The 20,649-nt window shown below is 49.9% G+C and overlaps 1 protein-coding gene across 2 annotated transcripts; it reads right to left on the reverse strand.

Moving 5' to 3' along the window:
- Window positions 1-4,208: 4,208 nt before the first annotated feature.
- Window positions 4,209-19,878, reverse strand: UAP1L1 (UDP-N-acetylglucosamine pyrophosphorylase 1 like 1). 2 transcript variants are annotated; one of them, XR_014785919.1, is made up of 10 exons: window positions 19,433-19,878; window positions 17,582-17,786; window positions 15,664-15,839; window positions 13,748-13,920; window positions 11,907-12,100; window positions 9,662-9,802; window positions 7,473-7,658; window positions 6,933-6,999; window positions 6,120-6,284; window positions 4,209-5,212 (listed from the first exon to the last, which is right to left on the reverse strand). XR_014785919.1 is itself a non-coding variant. In XM_084821128.1 (9 exons), the coding sequence occupies exons 1-9, from the start codon at window positions 19,716-19,718 to the stop codon at window positions 6,198-6,200; spliced, it is 1,515 nt and encodes a 504-aa protein (XP_084677254.1). In that variant the 5' UTR covers window positions 19,719-19,878; the 3' UTR covers window positions 5,240-6,197. The 2 variants fall into 2 exon arrangements, 1 of the variants encoding a protein (XP_084677254.1); XM_084821128.1 differs by lacking the exon at window positions 4,209-5,212 and having other exon boundaries at window positions 5,240-6,284.
- Between the last annotated feature and the right edge of the window lie 771 nt (window positions 19,879-20,649).

Consider the following 20,649-nt stretch of genomic DNA (forward strand, 5'->3'; position numbering starts at 1 on the left):
GCATTCCCTGCACCTCCTCCTCCAAGTCATTAATAAAAATGCTGAAGAGCACTGGGCCCAGGACTGAGCCCTGCGGTACCCCACTCGTTACCTCTCCCCAGTTTGAGAAGGTCCCATTGATAAGCACTCTCTGAGTCCGATTCTGTAGCCAACTGTGGATCCACTGGATCGTTGTTTCATCTAGCCCACTTTGAGCTAGTTTGCTCATCAGGATATCATGGGGCACTTTGTCAAAAGCTTTGCTGAAGTCGAGGTATATGATGTCTACAGCATTCCCACGGTCTACAAGGGAGGTTACTTGATCAGATGAGATCAAGATTTGTCTGGCAGGACTTGTTTTTGACAAATCCATGTTGGCTTCGAGTAATCACGGCATTGTTGTCAAGGTGCTTCCAGATGGATTGCTTTATGATCTGCTCCAGAATTTTCCTAGGGATTGATGTCAGACTGACTGGTCTGTAGTTCCCAGGTTCCTCCTTTTTACCCTTTTTGAAGATAGGAACAATGTTAGCCCTCCTCCAGTCATCTGGCACTTCCCCCGTCCTCCATGATTTCTCAAAGAGAATAGACAGCGGTTCTGAGAGTTCTTCTGCCAGTTCCTTTATGACTCTAGGATGCAGTTCATCTGGCCCTGGAGATTTGAACTCATTCAAAGTAATTAGGTGTTCCTTGACCATATGCCTATCCATCTCAAGCTGCAATCCTGCCCCTTCAGCCTGTACTTCGCCTTTGCCAGGGGGGTCATAGACCCTCTTTTGGGAGAAGACTGAGCCAAAGCAGGAATTGAGCACCTCTGCCTTTTCTTTGTCATCTGTTATTGTTTTGCCATCCTTATTTAATAGGTGAACCACCACTTCTTTCCTCTGCCTTTTACTATGCATGTAGCTGAAGAAAGCCTTGTTGTTGTTTTTAGCATCCCTTGCTAACCTCAGCTCATTCTCAGCTTAGCCTTCCTGACGCCATCCCTGCAATTCTGTGCTATCTGCCCGTACTCTTCCTTTGTTACTTGGCCTTCTTTCCACTTCCTATATGTGTCCTTTTGTGTTTTCAGGTCATCCCTAAGCTTTTTGTGAAGCCACATGGGCTTCTTCTGTTGTCTTCCACCTTTTCTTCTTGTTGGAATTGTTTGTGATTGTGCCTTGAGAATTTCCTTTTTTAAAAGCTCCCACCCATCTTGGACTCCTTTTCTCGTTAGCGTCGCTTGCCATGGGACCTTACTGATCATTGTTCTGAGTTTATTAAAATCAGCTTTCCTAAAATCCAGGGTACGCGTTTGACTACCCTCAGCTTTTGCTTCCCATAGAACCAAGAACTCAAGTACAACATGGTCGCTTTCCCCCAGAGTTCTTGTAACTGCTACTTTATCCACTAAGTCATCTCTGTTGGTTAGGATCAAGTCAAGGATAGCCGATCCTCTAGTTCCTTCCTCTACTTTCTGTAGGAGGAAGTTATCTGCCACACAAGTCAGGAATTTCCTGGAGGGACCATGTTTTGCAGAATTTGTCTCCCAACAAATATCGGGGAAATTGAAGTCCCCCATGACTACAACATCATGCTTCCTTAAAACATTGGCTATTTGCTTTTCAAAAGTTTCATCCTTGTCTTCTCCTTGATTGGGTGGCCGGTAGTAGACTCCGACCACCAGGTTCCTTTTATTCTTTGCTCCATTTATTTCAACCCAGATGCTCTCGATGGGGCTACCAAGCTCCTCCTCCTGTATTTCTGTGCAGAGATATGTATTTTTCACATACAGTGCAACCCCACCTCCCTTTCTGTTCCTCCTGTTCTTTTTGAACAAGTTATATCCTTCAGTTGCTGTATTCCAGCCATGAGAGTCATCCCACCAAGTCTCAGTTACACCTATCAGGTCATAATTTCCCTCCTGTATTAAGAGTTCAAGTTCATTCTGTTTGTTTCCCATACTCTGGCCATTAGTATATAGATATCAAAGACCATGTGCTTCATAGTCTGGCTTTCTTCCTACATGTGTCTGAAGACTATTATTGGGCGCTATCAGAGCTGTTCTCTCCGTTGCAGTGCATGCGCCTACGTCCATTGTTACCCCCAACATTACATCTCCCTTCCCCGTAGGATTCAGTTTAAAGCCCTCCTGATGAAGTTCTTCATGCTGTGGCCAAACACATCCTTCCCATCCTTTGTGAGGTGCAACCCATCCCTAGCCAACAGCCCATCTTCCAGGAAGTATAGCCCGTGGTCCCAGAATCCAAATCTCTCTCGTCGGCACCACCTTCGTAGCCAGTCATTCACCCGGAGTATTTTTCGTTCCCTTTCTATCCCTCTTCTAACTACTGGAAGGATGGATGAGAAAACCATCTGGGCCCCAAAGTTCTTGAGTTTCCTTCCCAAAGCTTCAAAGTCTGACGTGATCTCTTCGTAGCTCCGCTTGGCGGTATCATTTGTTCCCACATGGATGAGAAGAAAGGGAACCTTTCAGTCACGTCTCTAATCTGTCCTCCTGGGAGACAACGTACCTGGCGAGTCCACGGGTCTTCGTGACATACTTGGGTCTCGATCCCACGCAGCAAGGAGTCTCCCACTACTACCACTCTTCTTTTCTTGTAGGCCTGGGTTTCATCGCCCCTGTTTGACTGACCTTCAGCCTCTTTCTCGCTCTCATGCAGGTTCCCCTGTGATTCTTCCTCTGCAGGCTGTCCTCCAGTCTCATCCGCAAGTACCTGGAATCGGTTCCACAGCTCCACTGCTTCCACTGGTGCAGAGTGGCATCTAGTTCTTCTCCTCCTGTCACCCTTTTCCAAGGAGTCTCCTCTACTCCATTTTTCTTCACCTCAGCATTTCCCACTGCCTCATCTTGCTGTTGCTCTTCAAGCTTCTGGTCTTCCCTTTGCTGCTGTAGTTCCCCCATTCTGTCAAAGAACTCTTCGTGTTCTCTTATTCCCTGGAGGGTCGACAGTCGCCTCTCCAGTCCACTTACTTTTTCTTCCAGCAGCATGATCAACTTGCACTTGTTGCAGGTGCAGGCCATGTTGTTCTCAGGCAAGAAAACAAACATTGTACACACCTTGCAGGTCACCACCACTGGAGAGTCTTGTCCTTCCATAGCCTCTTTTCCCTTTTTGTGTCTAGCTTTGTGATTGCTCTAGACTAGCCTGTGCCTGCTCCTCTGCTCACTAGAGGTTAAAAGCAGAGTCCCACTGGTGTGAAAGTGTGTGTTACAAGACAAATAAATGAAAAAAAGCTAGTTAAAAAATAAAAAAAAGTTAGGGGCCTCCCCCTTGACCTCCCCCTGTCCGCTCGCTCTGTTCGCTCCCTCTCTGGGAGCTTGCCTGCTTCTGTAGTCCCTGGAGCAGCTTGCTCTGCTCTGCTCAGCTGGGAGGCCTGAAACAGACTGAAGCTTCCCGCCCAGTCAGCTGCTGGGAGTACTCAGGCCACACCCCTCCAATTCAGTTGGAGCTCTCAGAAGCACCTGGTGAGCTCACAGCCAATCAGAAGGATAAAGGGCAGCCCCCTGGGCTTCCTGCAGCCCACTTACATCTTAGCCTCTGTCTCCGTTGTCTCTTCAACCACTGCAACTCCCCTGGGCAACTCCTGTTTCCTCCCCCTGTTCGCTCGCTCTCTGGGAGCTTGCCTGCTTCTGTAGTCCCTGGACCAGCTGGAGCAGCTTGCCCTGCTCTGCTCTGCTCAGCTGGGAGGCAGGAAACAGACCTGCCGTGGTCTCCTCTCATCTAGACTACTGTAATGCGCTCTACATGGGGTTACCCTTGAAGACGGTTTGGAAGCTGCAGCTGGTGCAGAACACGGCAGCTCGCCTGATTAAAGGCAGCCGCCGGTGTGATCACATCACTCCGGTGCTGAGGGAGTTGCACTGGTTACCAGTTGTTTTCCGGGCCACATTCAAGGTGTTGGTTTTGACCTTTAAAACCGTATATGGTTCCGGCCCAGCCTATCTTATGGAGCGCCTCCAGCAACACCAGACAGGCCGCTTAACAAGATCAGCCTCAGATGGCCTTCTCACTGTCCCATCAGCCAGGACAGCTAGACTGGTGGGGACGAGGGAGAGAGCCTTCTCTGTGGTGGCCCCCACTCTGTGGAACTCCCTCCCTAGGGAACTCCGTCATGCCCCCTCTTTAATGAGCTTCCATCGTGCATTAAAAACGTGGTTGTTCAGGCAGGCATTTGGGGTGGGTTAGGGTATTTAAAAAAAAAAAATTATGGTAAAATTTTGTTTTAAATTGTTTTATGGTGGGTTGTACATCGCCCAGAGTGGCTGGGTGACCAGTCAGATGGGCGATTAATAAATTTAATAAATAAATAAATAAATAAAAAGTATACGGTCCCGGCCTAGCCTATCTCAAGGAGCGCCTCCAGCAACACCAGACAGGCCGCTTAACAAGATCAGCCTTGGATGGCCTTCTCTCTGTCCCTTCAGCCAGGGCAGCTAGGCTGGCGAGGACAAGGGAGAGGGCCTTCTCTGTGGTGGCCCCCACTCTGTGGAACCCCCTCCCTAGGGAACTCCACCATGCCCCCTCTTTAATGAGCTTCCGCCATGCATTAAAAACATGGTTGTTCAGGCAGGCATTTGGGGTGGGTTAGGGTATTTTTAGAAATATGTTTTTAGAATTTTATTGTTTTAAACTGTTTTTGTTGTACATTGCCCAGAGTGGCTGGGTGACCAGCCAGATGGGCGATTAATAAATTTAATAAATAAATAAAATCATTTCGTGCAAAGTACAGCCAGCTCTATGTATAGATTCCACCCACCTGTTGCGCCAGTCTCTAGGGTAGGAAACTCCACCACCACCCATACTGTCACATCCACCATTCGAGAGGCAACCAACTGGCTTGTACACTACCCACCACACCAGCTGGCTTCCCAGACCCCTGCATTGTATTCTCTTCTTTTTAAATTCCACTTCATTGTTATCAGACACATCATACATAATCATTAACTTCAACAGCAATCATCTAATCCAGCATTGCAAACTATGACTCCAAAGTAGAACATAAATTCTTTAAGATCACCTTGTCAAAAGGTTTATTGATGCCAAGATAAAACCCAATTCTGTTGAAATGTGTCTGTTGTGTTGTTCCTTCCCATAAATGTTTATAAGCTGCTATTTTATTCGTTATCATACTCTCCCATGTTTTTCATCTCCATTGATGGGAAGGTATTATTTGATGTTTTCTGATTCTACAATTTCTGCGCATCAGGCTACGGTGGAGCAGGGCCAGTCTGAAAAAAGAAACGCAGAAGGCCAAGCCTGCTTTTAGAAGTATTTTAATATGTAAAGATGACAAACATACAAGAGCATTTCCCCACATCTGTCCAGGGCGCATACAGCATTGTCATTGTCAAAAAGGCACTTTGGGGAGAGAGAAACTATGCACCCAAAGGTTGATGAGAAGTTAACATTTCAGCTCAAGCCAAATAACACAAGTCAAAACAGCTGTTTGTCAGTGAGGTGGCCCAGCCTTTTTCAGGACAGTGCCTCTTCTTTGGCAAGCACCACCCAGATGAGGCCAAGCAGACAGACTGGTTGGCCACAGACTCTAAGGCAATTCTCTAAGCAGAGGTGAGGAACCTTGAGGCCTCCAGTTGTCTTGGAGGTTCCACATTGTCTTGGAGGTTCCCTCATCTTGGCCACTACCTGCTCTGGCCATGTAGCCAACTGGTTTTGAACATGGAAGCTGGCAAGGATCTGCCCAACTCCAATTGCAACGTTGCACAGACCGGCCTATCAATGGCTATGCCAGTTGCTGGGGAACATGGGCAGGAGGGTGCTGTTGCACTCCTGTTTGTGGGTGTCCCATGGGCAGCTGGTTGGCCACTGTGGGAACAGAGCGCTGGATAAGATGGACCCTTGGTCTGATCCAGCATGGCTGTTCTTATGGCCTCTCCACTACAACAAAAGATAGATAGCTCTCAGACAGCTCTTTCCAGTTTTATTGGTATGGCTTCCAGTTGGAAAGAAGGCTGTTTGCACAGCCAAGAGCAGAAAGAGAAGGCTTCACCCCAATCCAGCCACATTGGTAACTTGCAACCCCACAAGAAGAAGAAAAAAGGGGAGGGGAGTTAAGACTCTGGCTTTATATTATCATAAACAGAATCAACTGCTTGCACTTGTCATCAAAGCACCTGCCTCGCTCATTGCTCAGGAGGAAAAATCGTTTTAAAAAATAAGGCAAGGACCATCTTCCAAGCTTGGGCCCTCTTTCATTCAAGCTTGTGTCAATGTTTCTGCTTTGCTCTCGTCAAGAAGAAATGGTGACTGGAGCTCTTTGGCCTTCAGGTACTTTTCTAGATCCTGCAAAAGAAGAAAGCGGTTGGGGGCGGAAGAGAGGCAATTTCAGTTCATTTTGGAAGTACGCTCCTAAGCTGCTTTGGGCACATTTCAGAGAATGAAATGCAAATTAAATTAAATATCAAATAATTTATCTGGTTCTTTTGCCCTGCTTTGAAAGCTGTCAGATCCTTGGTCCTTCTATGTAGTGTTGCCTATCTAACAGTGGCTCTCCAGGGTTTCGGAAGGAGGTATTTCCAGGCCTACCAGGAGATACCGGGGATTGAACCTGGGACCTCTGACATGCAATGCTGGGGCTCAACCACAGAGCAACGGCCCTTCCATCACTAAATGTTCATGACATCTTAAGGCTCTGCTCCATATCCTTATTTCTGACCCAGAAATCACTTCATTATTTCCCTTAAAGGCCTATTGTTGTTGTTGTTGTTCAGTCGTGTCCGACTCTTTGTGACCCCATTGACCAGAGCACGCCAGGCCTTCCTGTCCTGTGCTCTCTCCCGGAGCGTGCTCAAGTCCATATTCATTGCATCAGTGATGCGATCTAGCCATCTCATCCTCTGCCGTCCCCTTCTCCTTTTGCCTTCAGTCTTTCCCTGCATCAGGGTCTTTTCCAGAGAGTTTTCTCTTAACACATTAAAATGGTACTCTCACCTCCCCAAAGTAAGAGACTAGAGGTGAAATCTCACACACAGCAGGCAGTTCTTCGTCCCCTGATAAACTAGAGAGAGAGAGAGAGATGGATGGCATTAATGGCTCTCTACAGACATGCTACATGCAATGGAAGCACCAGAGCACACAAAAAGTGCTTTCGCCACACCGCTGGTGTAACCGCAACCAGATCGCACAAGACTGGGAGAAAGAGATCCCAGGAGCAGAGAGGGTGACCCCAGCAATCTTTGAGCCCCAGAATCTCTATGCCTTATTACTATTTTTAGTTTTAAGTATGTATACACCCACCCATTTACAAAACAACAACAAAATACAGGGCAGATTTAGAACTTAGTCATTGCAGTTGGACTATATGACATTTTTATCCTTCCTAAAGGGCACAAACAACACTACAAATGCACACACAAAACGGATTAACGTCCACTGAAAATTCATTTAGAACTCCCTGGTCCTCCCTGCTGAACTACAATTCCCAGAATTCCTGGGAGGATAAGTGGGAGGAGTCTCCACAGACACACCCACCTCTGTTTTTCAGGGATCCTTTGGCCGCTGTCACTGACAAATTTGGCTCCTGCCTTCACTGCCCAGCGGTAGTGCTGGGAGAGAAGTGACCGCCGGGCTGTGGTGGGAGTGTCTTTGTCGGCCGTGTCGGCATTTTTCAGTGGGGAAAATTCCTCTTCCCTCAAGACTTCAAAGGCAACGAAGTTCCTAGCAAAAAGGGAGAAACCAGGTACTTAAAATGGGCTCCCAGGCTGTGTACCTGTGCTGTATGAGCGGCAAGGAACTGTCAAGATAATGGCATGATTCAGAATACAGGAAAAGTTCACAGGCCCAACACAGAAATACATTTGGCAGCAGAAGCAGGGAGATTTACCATCTGATCTCAAGTCTGGCCACATGAACTGAAGATTTAAACAACTAGTTCTGGACAGATGATCTGAAAAGCTTGCTGTATTCAAGTTGGCTCTGGATCCTAGCAAGATGCAATCAATCATAATGCATGTGCGTAAATCAGGGTGTAATCCTATATGGAAGATATGCTGGTTTGCAGGGCTCTAGCAGGGCCGTGGGGTCCCAATCCAGCCCTCTACAGTTCACCAGGTGGCCACGACCCCTTTCCAGGTCACACCCAGCTTTTGTGGGTGCGACCCACATTTTACAGCTTTTGCATTGTCCACACACGCGCACACAAGGTAGTAATGTCTCTCCTAAGGCTTAGCTGCTGGCAGTAAGAACCGCAAGCTAAAATATGTTGGGATTATTTGTATTTTGGTCCCACTCCTTTTGACTTCTGCCCCACCCACCAGAAGAATGCGGTCCTTGAAAGTTTCTCCTAAACTGTATTTGGCCCTTGGACTGAAAGGAATTCCCCACCCCTGGGTTCCAGAACGTGGCAAAAGCCTCACTACACCAGTACAACGATGGAACACCCTGCCAGAGCAACATCTGTGCCAGCGTAACATCAGTGCATCTCACCCCCCGGTGCAACTGGGCTGCGGAATTGCTCATAAAATGGCTCACAAAGAAAAAAGAAAGTTATTTCTTTAAACCTTTCACTGCGGAGGGCAGAAGCCAGGCTGCAGGTCATTGCAAACCCCGTCTCTGCCTGATCACTTACTTACATATTGTAGAGGCTTTTATTGTACTGAAAAACACATACAAACATGCATATAATTCCCCAACTGTTCACCCCAAGAAAGAAATGGATTCAATAATTAAAGGATCCACAGAACAGTTTAAGTAATTGCTCTGACATTATTTTAAAAAACAATCCCTGCCACTCCTCCAAGGAGAACAGGATGCGATCCATTGCTCTCTGCCCATTTTATTCCCACAACAATCTGGTGAAGTAGGTTGACTGAAGGAAGGCAAGAGGGAGAAAGACAGGGTGTGACAGGCAGAAGTCTACACAGAAAGTGGCAGTGCCAAGAGAGGATTTGAACCTGGGTCTCCCCTGCCCTAGTCTTGCCACCCCACCCTGACCATGTGTCTTTCCAGCCAGCCTCTGCTGGGATCACAGAATTCTGTCCCATTCCTGCATCAGCTACAATTCGCCAATTCAATCACTCCCCCAAAGCGGCAGAATTACCAGCTCTGCGAGGAGGTTCCCTCCTGCGCCTCTGTGCGAGTTGCTGGTCTGTGCAGGTTTCCTTCCAAATCAGGGAGCATGCCCAGATCAGCAACTCATGCAGAATGCATGGGGGGGGGGGTCAGGAGCAGCAGTGGTGCAGCTAAGTAATTTTAGACCCTGGACGCAATGGTCTCACGGCGGTTCCTTTAGGCAGTGTTGTGCATTACTTTGCCTGTGAAGCACACAGCTAATGTTTCTCTCCCCCATGCCTCTTCCACAACTGGCATTCCATGCTTTCCAACTGCTTCGACATTCCTCAGAGGTTAGACTCTTTGCCAACCCTGCTGAAACAATAACGATCCTCGGAACATGTGTGGCTGTGCATCTTAAGCTCGCTTAAATCAGAGCATGCCCTCAAGACTACAGGAATAAAAGGGAGTCTGCTTCTGCAACTCTGATGCCCTCATCATCCCCTGCTCTCTGGGTCATCATTTGGGGGGTGCTTAGGAAATCCTGCCTGCCACGTTAATTCAGAAAACAAAATGACCAGCTTGGGGGAGTCTGGGAAACACCGGCCTCGGCACAACCCCCTCCCCCCTACAAGAGAAATACAGAGAAAAGGCACACGCCCACCACTAACTTAGAAAACTGGAACACATCAAACACAAACTTCTCCAGCTTTATCCCGTTGGGTTTTAGCGGCTTTACCCGATTGCCCTCTTCGTCCACAAACGGCACCTTCTTGATGGCCACGTGGTGCTTCAGGTGGGGCTCGAATCTCCTGGCGGGAGGGCAAGGCAGAGGCGTGAGAAGCAAAGACATTTCCTCAAGCTGTCTTCGCAGGAACACAAGTGAGGGAGGAGCCGCTTGAAAGGGTGCCCTGCTGCTACGGCAGGGATAGGAAAACCAGCGCCCAGCACATGAGCTGCACCACAGGCCCCATCATCCCTGACCATTGGCCATGCTGGCTGGGGCTGATGGGAGTTGGGAGAGCTGAAGGGAACCAGGTTGTTCTGCACAGCCACATCCCAAGCCCGGCTAACACCCCACATGAACTGAGGCACAAAAACCTTTGCAACGCACAGGGAGACTGTGGCAGAGATGCATGGCGGGGGTGGGGAGCCTCAGGCCTGTGGGTCAAATCTGGCCCACCAGGGCTCCCCAGATGGCCACGCCCCTTCCCCCGGCCCCACCCCCTTTCCTCCAATCACTGATCATTTGGTGGTTTCCCTACTTTTGTGCACTCCCCCCCCCCATTCTAAAAGGTGGAAATGCCTCTCCCAAGGCTCCATTGCTGGCAGGAAGAGCTGTAAGCTAAAATCTGAGAGTAGCTATTGCATGTTGGTCCCACCCCTTTTGCCTCTGACCCCGCCCACCACTGGAATGCAGCCCCCAGAGCTTCTCTGAGATGGAATTTGGCCCTCGGGCAGAAAGAGGTTCTGCACCCCTAGTGTTAAGAGTTCCTTGGCTGACAATTGATGTGAAGGGACGGTCTGAAAATAGTAAGGAGCCCTGGTGGATCAGACCAAGGGTCCACCTAGTCCAGTATTCTGTACACACCGAGGCCGACCAGATGCCCCAATGAGAAGCCCGCAAGCAGGACAGGAGTGCCACAGCATCCCTGCACTCCCGTTCCCCAGCAGGTGTTGTACAGAGGCAGGCTGCCTCCAATACTGGAGGGAGCACATAGCCATCCGGACTAGCAGCCATGGGGGCATCTGGTTTGCCACTGTGGGAAGAGGAAGCTGGACTACATCAGCCTTTGGTCTGATCCAGCAGGGCTCTTCTTCCTTCCACCTCTACCTGTCCAAAATCCACTGCCTATTTCTGCCATTGGATGACTCCAACTTCAACTGTTATATGAGAGAGAGAGAGAGAGAGAGAGAGAGAGAGATGCTTCTGTCTCTACCCACTTTCTCAAGCTATACACAACTATCATAAATCTCAACTGTGCCCCCCTTTTAATCTTGTTTTTTCCCCTAAACGAAGAATGCATCATTTACCGTCCTGATAAATCGTCCCTCTGCCCACTGGGTGCTCAGGCAGATGCGTAAAAATTCAGATTAAAAGCAGAATGGGACAAGTCCACTGGGACAACACAGAGGGCCCAAACACTTTTGCTTTCCCTTGTACCCCACAGATTGTTCTGTTTGCCCGTTTTTTCTCTGCAGGAAAGCGTGTCCGGACAGTTGACCCAAGTCACATCACAGGCCAGCAAACATACTAAGCAAACAGCGGATGGGGACTTCTGCTCCGGCCATTTGGTAATACGGGCAAGATAAAAGGTTTCTCATGACTCTTGCAAAGCTGACTCAACGTGTTATTTTTGGCAATAGTTCCCGGAAATCTTTTGATAATGTTTTTAAAACTTTTGGAGGCCGTTTCTGAGGATGAGTTTCTGCATTTTGTTATTTGCAGTTGTAATGACAAATCCTTCTGAATTAGAGATTATCTAAATCTGCCTTCCCCAACCTGATGCCCAAGTTGGCTGGGGATCATGAACACTGCAGCCCAACACATCTTCTGGAGGGCACCAAATCAGGAAATGCTGATCTAAAGAGTCTTTATTATAGATTTTGGGGGTGGGGGTTCTGCACATTTTGCTTTCTGAATATGCCTGACAAAAGTTTGGGGTTTTTTGTTTTTCGAATCTATTAAAGCTGTCTGTTGTACACATGGACATTTCCTGGATGCAAACAACACAGCTACAAGCTTCTAACAATTATCTCAATTTTGAGATCCAATCCTCTGTCCTGTCTGCATTTCTTTCCAGCTTTGTGTCATCGCTCTCAAACACAGCAATCACCTTTCACTCCCTTAAGCCCTGGATTTGGCATTGAAAAGCAAAGGCACGGCAAAGATGAATGTTGCAGGAAAGAACTTACTCTGCAATCGCCTGAAGGAAGCCAAGAGTGAAGAAGTGATTGCAGATATTACCAGCGTTGTATGTCAGGCGGCCGTCGGAGTTCCGCATCTGTGCCGTTTCCAAGGTGATCTCGCTGTACTCCACCACCTGATACACACCATCCACACGGCACACCACGCCGACAGGCTCTGTGGGGTAGGCCTTTTCCACCACCTGCAAGAACCAAATTCAGAGGCGGAGTGGGGGGCTGGATTAGATTCAGGAAGAAAGGATGGAAGGTCGGGTAACCCTTGATACTTCAGATCAAATCAAATTGCGCACAGAGGAAATTGACACTGGCCAACCTCAATTAACAGCATGATCTGGCAATAAATTACCTAGCGTCTGCAAGCCACGGGGCAGGTAAAAGAGCTCTGCAAATTATCCCCCAACCCATCCCTCTAAGATTTTACCCAGGCGCTGCTCGTGCATCAGTCCAGGAGGACTAGAAACTCACTTTTCATGTTGTGAAGACTGTTCTATTGTTTTTTAAAGGTTCTTGGAATTCTGCATCCTATCTCAGATGCTATACACTAAATCAGAGACATGCAGAACACACATAACTCAACATATTGGAGGAAAAACAGATCCCTATCAGGGATGCAGTACTTTTAAAAAACAAAAAAGCAGGAAGGTTTAATTCAGCAGGGGGGACTTCAGTGGGAGGGACCGTGAATTGGATTCTACCACCAGCAACAGCAGAATAAAAAAATATATATATACCATAGCAAGAGGCAGCCAAGGATTTCGGAAAGAAAATATTGCAGGACCCATCTACGGTGCATTTTTTCCAAATCCACAACCACGTTATTTTTATATACTCAATTCACGTAACATATTTATATCCCTTTTATAGCCCGAGGTACCACAAATGGCTGCCAACATCAACGTTAACAAGATGTTGTTGCCTTCCAGGATAAACATCACGGCAACTTCACATCATAGATTAGCCAGAGAAGGAACAGCAACTGGGAGCTTGTTTCATCCTTCTCTACCAGAAAGAACACCTGTAAGAACCTTGAAACTAAGAACGGGTACCTTCGCTTTTTTCCTCCTCCCTCCCAGCCCCTTTTCCTTTTGTGATGTGTCTTTTAGATTGTAAGACTCAGGGTAGGAACTGCCTTTTTATTGATCTATGGAAGCTGTTCCGGGAGCTTTTCAGCTGAAGAGCAGAGTAAAAATACTGTAAATAAATATGCCCCTCAGCAATTCGGGGGGGGGGGGGGCGATTTCCCAGAAGAAAGATCACAAGTTCCCCTGCCAGGAGACAGGTTGTGAGTTTTTCTTCCTATGCAGCTTTCAGAACAGGAGCAGCTGCAGGGAGCTTCTTTCATCCTTCCCTACCAGAAATAGTACCTCCGAGAGCTTTGAAAATAAGAACAGGTACCTGACTTTTTCTTCTTTCTTTCCCCCTCCTCCCTCCTCATCCCTTTTCCTTTTGTGTCGTGTCTTTTAGACTGTAGGCCTGAGGGCAGTCATGGTCTCATTATTAATCTTTGCAAGCCTCCAGCCCTTTATTGGCTCAACAGTGGAGGAAAAATGCTACTAATAAATAAATATAAGGTATTTGATGTTTGGATGCCAAAAGGACCCTCAGAACATCAAGACAGGAGTCACCAATAACAGAAATAGAGACCATCTCTCTCACTCACATACACAGATATATATACACACCATATATACCAGTCCTCCCTAACCTGGTGCCCTCCAGGTGCCTGGGACTACAACTCCCATCACACCCTGCCAACCCGGCCATCTGCAGGGCATCAAGTTGTAAGGAAACAATGGAATCCCCCAACCCAAGATCTCCTCCGCCTTCACCTTCGCACCGCAATCAGCCCCTTTCAAGACGCAGAAGCCGATGAAGACGGGGTCCGCCATTTTGACAAGGATGTTGTCCACGCAATAGACATGGACGTACTGGATGCCGCGCCGCTCCATGTCGTCCAAGATCCTGTTATCCGCCAGGGCGCGGTACAAGCCGCCATTGCCATCTGCAGCACACCAAGGAACAAGGGACCGTTTTCTATTCCATCCAATTGCAGAATGTCAATGCATACAGCAGCGGGGCAGGTGTGTGCCCTCACCCCATTCGATACAAGGATGGCTTTCTTTCTCCAGGACAGAGATCCGGCAGAGGTGCAGGACAATGTGGTTCTGCAAACTTGAAGCAAAGGTTGGCCACAGCCAGCGCCCATGATCTCAAGAACACACACTCCCCCAACTGCAATCTCTGGGCAGTTTGACAACTGCTTGGAAAAGGATTACGGGGTATTCTATTAAAAAGACACTTTTTCAAGTGTCCTTCCTCCCCGACAGTCACCATCACACAAAGGAGCACAGCAGGCATGAGCCATGTTACCTTGTTGACGGTCCGCAGCCTTCCACACAGCTGGGGGTAGACAAGTCTCCTCACTGCACAAGGGTAGCCCCCAAAATGTGGGGGCTGTAGAATGGTAGCAGGGGCATGCAGGAGGGGGCAGGAGACAATGGGTTCATCCCTGCTTTCCCCCCTCACTCAAAGGTAATTGTGTGTATGTGGGGGGGAGCCATATAGGGCCAAGATGACAGATGAATGTATAAACAAATAAACAAAGTACACAAAAGGGCCACAGTTGTAAAAACCAACTAGAAACAAGCAAACAAGCACACAACTGTAAATAGGTCAAGTAATAATAATAAAATATACTAACAATATGAACCCACGATGAACGTAATGGGTGTTAGTGATCTATTTGAAATAGATTGTTGTTGGAACAATATAATTATACATATGAAAACAATATGAACACAATTGTACATATATTGGAAGATTAAGAATATATTGGAAGATTACAGTATCACATATATATACATATAAATATTATAATTGATTCAAGGATCTCAAAGTCCATCCAAAAAGTCTTACAGGAATTGGGTGTAATCCTGTTTCGCATACGAGTTGCTTCTTCAGATAAATAATAACGTCCTCAGACCCAAAAAAACGCTGTGGCAGTATTGTAATCTGAATAGTTTTTCGAAAGAAGCCGCTTAAACCGCAGGCATAGCTTGCATTTTATCTTACAGAGCTTCACAGAGCTCAAACCACAGGCTAATAGATCACTAACACCCATTACGTTCATCGTGTGTTCATATCGTTAGTATATTATATTATTACTTGACCTATTTACAGTTGTGTGCTTGTTTGCTTAAACAAATAAACATACACGTGGCATTTGCAAGACGATAAATAAGTAGGACAACCACCTTCAAGGAAACAGGTAATGGAGCAGTGGGCGGGGGCGGGGGAGAAAAGATGGACCTTTGGATCTTGCTAGAATGTACATGTGTGAAGCTCAGAGGAAGCCAAGCACATAGGAACCAAGGAAGTTGCTCTATACTGAGCCAGACCCTTGGCCCATCTAGCCCAATACTGTTGGCACTGACCGGCAACAGCAGCTCTCCAGGGCTTCAGGCAGGATTCTTTCCTAGCCCTACCTGGAGATGCTGGGGATCAAACCTGCAACCTTCTGCATGCAAAACAAGGAATCTAACACTGAGCCATGGTCGTTCTGTAATGCTGGCCTACGGGTGAAGAACTTGCTGTAACTTCTCTCTGAACACAATACTGGCTTCCGCCCAAATGTTCAAAGTTGCGTCAGCCAGACGCCTCTGGGAAGCCCCGCAAGGAGGCAGGAGTACATGTCCCCAGCGCTGCTGTGCCGCAGGAGGTGCGCCTGCGGGATACGGCAGCTTACCTGGCGCCATGGCGATCTTCCCCTTCTCTTCCAAGATCGCCTTCCCATCGAACGCAACAGCTGGCAGCATCCTCTGCTCAAACATGACCACATTTGACCTCTCCAGGTCGAAATAGCTGTGCTCCTGGAAGAATTTCTCCGTTGGGCCCAAAGTGAACTCACTCGTCATAATGTACCTGCCGCCGAGACGCACACAGGTGAGCGGGAGACAGCGGCTTCCCCCTGCCCCAACATCATCTTCTCTTCAGCTTTTTCCTCCTCCAGCACCTTTTATTGTCTTTCTCTCTCTTTTCTCTCCACCATCTCAGAGCCCCACGTGCATTTTAACTTTCTGATAAACAAATATGCTGCCGGCACCTCTTGCTCCCGCACCTCTGTTGCTAATTTTTATACCATACGCTGCTATAGGCAAGGATCTGTATATTATACTCCTTTGAAAAGCACTGTAGGCTACAATCCTACCTGGGTGTAAGCACCACTGAACTCAAAGGGATTTACTTTTGACTGGACATATATATCACCATTCAGTTTTGGGGGGCCATTACAACTTTTTATTCCGCATGGTGTTTTAAATGTATTGGGTCTGCGCTGTTTTTTCAGATTCTTGCCTACTCCTCATTCTGCAGTTTTACAGTTTTAAAATGGCTTTTAAGTTTTAGTTTAAAGCTGTTTTGGGGGTGCTACCTGGGCTGAAAGGTGCCTCATAAATGTTTAAATAAGTAAATATACAGGATTGCAGTGTGTGTGTGTGTGTATACATGGGGCTGCAACCTTTAACCTATCCATTTAAGCACTGCTGGCTGGGGAAACCCGCGAGTCGTAGAACTTTTTTCTGTCTAAACGCACAAAGGACTGCACCTTTAGTGGATTAAGATCTTTTTTTAATTGACTAAAACAGCATCCCCTATTAATGAAGAAAAGCACTTCATTAATGCTTGTGCTGGGAAGGACGGGGAGAACACAAAGAGGGAAACTAGCCCCCATTTTAACCCAGAGGCCCTCATTGACCACAATGAGAGTTACTTCTGACAAGACAGTAATGTGTTCTTTTTCTAAAGTTAATGATTTTTAATATTAAAGCTGTATCTTAGAAGAGGAATTCCACCACCCCCCAGCAAGGAAAAGCCTCATGCTGGCTAGGGAATGCTGGGAGTTTTTCTGTCTAAACAGGCATAGGATTTTGCCCTAAATAAATAAAACGTCTGCTCAAAAGTAAAAAGGTAAAAGGTAAAGGTATCCCCAGCCAGTCGTGTCCGACTCTAGGGTGCGGTGCTCATCCCCGTTTCTAAGCCGAAGAGCCAGCGCTGTCCGAAGACGCTTCCGTGGTCATGTGGCCGGCATGACTGAACACCGAGGTGCACGGAACGCTGTTACCTTTCCCGCCGAGGCGGTACCTATTTATCTACTTGCAATTTCTTGCTTTCGAACTGCTAGGTTGGCAGGAGCTGGGACTGAAGACGGGAGCTCACTCCGTCACGCGGCACTCGGGTCTCGAACTGCTGTCCTGCCAACCTTCCGGTCTGCAGTTCAGCGTCTTAACCACTAAGCCACCGCGGCCCCTAACCACTAAGCCACCGCGGCTCAAAAGTAACTAGCCCCCAGTTCAATTGGGATAGCTCATACGACAGCACTGCCAGCAAGAACCAAGGCTAGATTAAACAACATTATTTTCAGCAGGGAACTGGCAAGGGGGCGGGGTGGGGCGGGGCACCCATCTGCTCTGCTGCGGCAAGACAAAGCCATCAGAGACAAATTGGCAATGGTGGTGGGACATTCGGGGGCTGGGGGCGGTTAAGGCACACGTGTCCTACACCCATCCTGTCGACTGGAAAGTGCAGCAGCATAGGAGTCCGCGACTCTGAGGGACAGCTGCCCACCCGCGCTGCTTCCTGAAGACGCCGAGAGCCAGGCCACCCACCATGGGACCGAGCAGCGCGCACCAAACATCTCGCCAGCCAGCTGCTCCACTCTGCGGATCCTCTCCGCCTGGATCTGGTAAAGGGTCTTGTGGCTCGGTAGCCCCACGTCATACATGCCCTTGGGGTACGGCACCCCCAGCCGTGTCCCTTGCCCACCAGCCAGAAGGAGCACCGCCACCTTATTCTGGGAGATCTGACGGAGCCCTGGAGGGGGGCAAGGAAAGATCACAACCGATGCCAAAACAAAATCATTCAGGGCAGCTCAGATGGCTTCATGGGCGAACCCTGATCATCGCTTCCCTGGGAAGGAAGGAAAGGCACTCTGCATATGACCAGAAGCACCCTCCCTTTCTACTCCTCCTATTCCAGGGCCAAGTCCCGATAAGACATAGCTACAGTTGGGCCACTTGAGGTCAGGTAAGAGCCAAGCTGGCCATTTTTGCCATCTGCTAAAGACACTTTGTCTGAAACAAGCTCTTCCTGAATGACCAGCCACATAACTTGACTTTAAATATTTTAACTTCAGTTCTGTGTTCAGGCTGCACATAAATTTCTGGCATAAAAAACTGGGAACCAGGAACTGAACAGCTTTACTAGAAGGCAAAGGTACCTCTTGGCACACACAGAACAACCGGTGGATCCAATCTGGAGCTTCGGCCTCCTTCCTTGCATCATTCTGTGGCTGTCTTTAAAGAAGGGGTGCAGGCCAAGAGGGCCAAGGCAGCATTATTAAGTGGGCATGACTAAATGTGGGAAGGCCAGGCTCCACCGTTGCAAGGCATTGCAAGGTTCTTATTTCCCCCCCTCCTGATTATGCCACCATTGTTGCGTGATGAAGCTGTGACAATGAGAACATCAAAAGCTGAAAGTCCAACATCGTGGAGCAAGGTGTTTCTGGGGACAGCGATGCAGCCAGGGCTAAAAGTACACCCCCCCCACGACCATGGAGAGATCAGCAGGTGTAGAAACACCACTGCATTCCTGTATTCATGATAGTGGTACAACTGGAGTTCGAAATGGATACTGCACATGCTCAGAGTGTGTGTGTTTAAAAAATAAATCAGTGATGACAAAGCACTCTGTTTTTCTTCGGGCATATTAGGAATACAGAAGCAGTTTCAAAGCACGGAAGACAACGGGAGGGAGTTGGAGAGGAAGCCGTGGCCTTTGTAATTGAAGCAATACAATATGGCCATCTGAGACAGGGGTCCCACAAGACAGCGTGATGCCCAGGGTCTGAAGCAGCCTTCCCCAAACTCACGCCCTCCAATTGGCTGGACTACAACACCCAGAACCCCTCAGCCAGCCATGGAAGTTGTCACATCTGGAGGGCACCAGGTTGGGGAAGGCTGATCTAAAACTACCTCGCCCCACCATCACCTGGGGAAGCTCACGGCCAGGGCATGGAGGCAACCCCCTGCTCTTCCCTGGTGTTTTGTCCATAGCACCTGGCATTCTGCGGTACGCTGCCTCCCAGAATGCTGGGAGTTGTGGGGCTCCTTCCTGCATACGATTGTGCCCTCAACAGCCATGCAGGGGGGCGATTTTCAAGGGGGGCATTAACCCTCCCCTCCCCACATGCGGCAACGTTTCCAGAAAAGTCTTCTGCTGGGGGGGGGGAATTTTCTCCGCCGCTCTGGGGGCTGATCCGGGGCAGGGTGCACGTGCACGGAAGCTTTTATCTGAGATCGTCCGGACGAGAAGCCAGCTGTCTGGCTTTGCCTCCCGTGCGTTTCCAACGGACTGCTACATTTACATATGCAGAGACACAAACTAGCGCCCGCAGGTTGGTTCCCGACGGGGCCGGGGCTGCCGCAACCGGCCCAGGGCCCGCGCCGCGCCGCGCCTACCTTCTTCCTCCCAGCGCCGCAGAGCCGCCGGGTCGCTCCTGCAGGCGCTGCCGAGGAACTCGGGCGGGACCGGCTCCAGGCGGCCGCCCAGCCTGCCCGGGCCGGGCTCCCGCGCGCGGGCCTCCGCCGCCCGCCGGCAGTGCGCGCCCAGCTCGCCCAGCAGCGGCGCCAGCGCGTCCAGCAGCGCCCGCTGCGCCTCCGGCGCCAGCTCGGCCCAGAAGCGCAACAGGTGCGGCTGGCCCTCGCGCTCCAGGCGCGCGCGGAGCCCCTCCTCCAGCGGCGCCATCGGCTGGCCGCGCGGCCGCCGCCGCCGCCCTCGCCTCGCGCGGGTGCGCCGCGGCCGCAGTCCGCACGGGGCGGGGGGGGGGGGGAGAAAGAACGGCCTCCCCGGGGCGCAGCAGCCCTCCGCGAACCCCGCCGGGAGCGCGCCGCCACGCGCGCACCCCGCCCCCGCCCTCTTCCTGCCTGCATCACTTTCCGACGTGCGCCACGCGCGCCCAATCAGGCCGAGCAAGAACGACCCCGCAGCCAACCGCGCGGGAAGCCGCGGGCGGGAGGCGGGCTGGGAGATGAACCGGCGCTGCCGGGCGGCCCAGCGAAAGGCACGGCGCCCCCGCCCCCGCCCCCTTTTCCGCAGGGTCGCTGGGCGCGATCTTCCGGGGGCTCCGGAGGGGGCGTGGAGCCGTGGCGTAAAGGGGCCCCGGGGCGCGTGCAGAGTATCTCGGCTGACGCGCCGCGCGGTCCTCTGCGGGCTGGCGGCGTCCCTTGCGCAAAGCGGAGCGCGCGGGCAGGAAGCGCAGCGGCGGAGGAGCCCGGAGCCCCGTAGGCCAGGCCTCGCGACGGGAGATCCGGCTGCGCGGGTGTGATCTGGTGCTGCCGCCGTTGCTTGTTACCCCCGTGAGGCCGTGAGGCCTAGTGGCTGGAGGCGCTTACTAGGGCTGGGTAGAGATCCAGATTGGCACGCAGTGGCTTAGTGGTTAAGACGCTGAACTGCAGACCGGAAGGTCGGCAGGACAGCAGTTCGAGACCCGAGTGCCGCGTGACGGAGTGAGCTCCCGTCTTCAGTCCCAGCTCCTGCCAACCTAGCAGTTCGAAAGCAAGAAATTGCAAGTGGATAAATAGGCACCGCCTCGGCGGGAAAGGTAGCAGCGTTCCGTGCACCTCAGTCATGCCGGCTACATGACCACGGAAGCGTCTTCGGACAGCGCTGGCTCTTC

Source organism: Heloderma suspectum, chromosome 14 (assembly GCF_057233095.1).
Source record: "Heloderma suspectum isolate Gila_16-S chromosome 14, 16-S_ref, whole genome shotgun sequence".
Taxonomy (NCBI): Eukaryota; Metazoa; Chordata; class Lepidosauria; order Squamata; family Helodermatidae; genus Heloderma; species Heloderma suspectum.

Excerpts from the sequence above, each read along its gene's own strand:
- UAP1L1 (XM_084821128.1), bottom strand. The coding sequence starts at position 19,718 with ATGGCGCCGCTGGAGGAGGGGCTCCGCGCGCGCCTGGAGCGCGAGGGC. Across the intron at positions 13,921-15,663 it reads GAAGATCGCCATGGCGCCAG|ATGGCAATGGCGGCTTGTAC; the intron begins GTAAGCTGCCGT and ends GGTGTGCTGCAG. Across the intron at positions 12,101-13,747 it reads GGGCTGATTGCGGTGCGAAG|GTGGTGGAAAAGGCCTACCC; the intron begins GTGAAGGCGGAG and ends TGGTTCTTGCAG.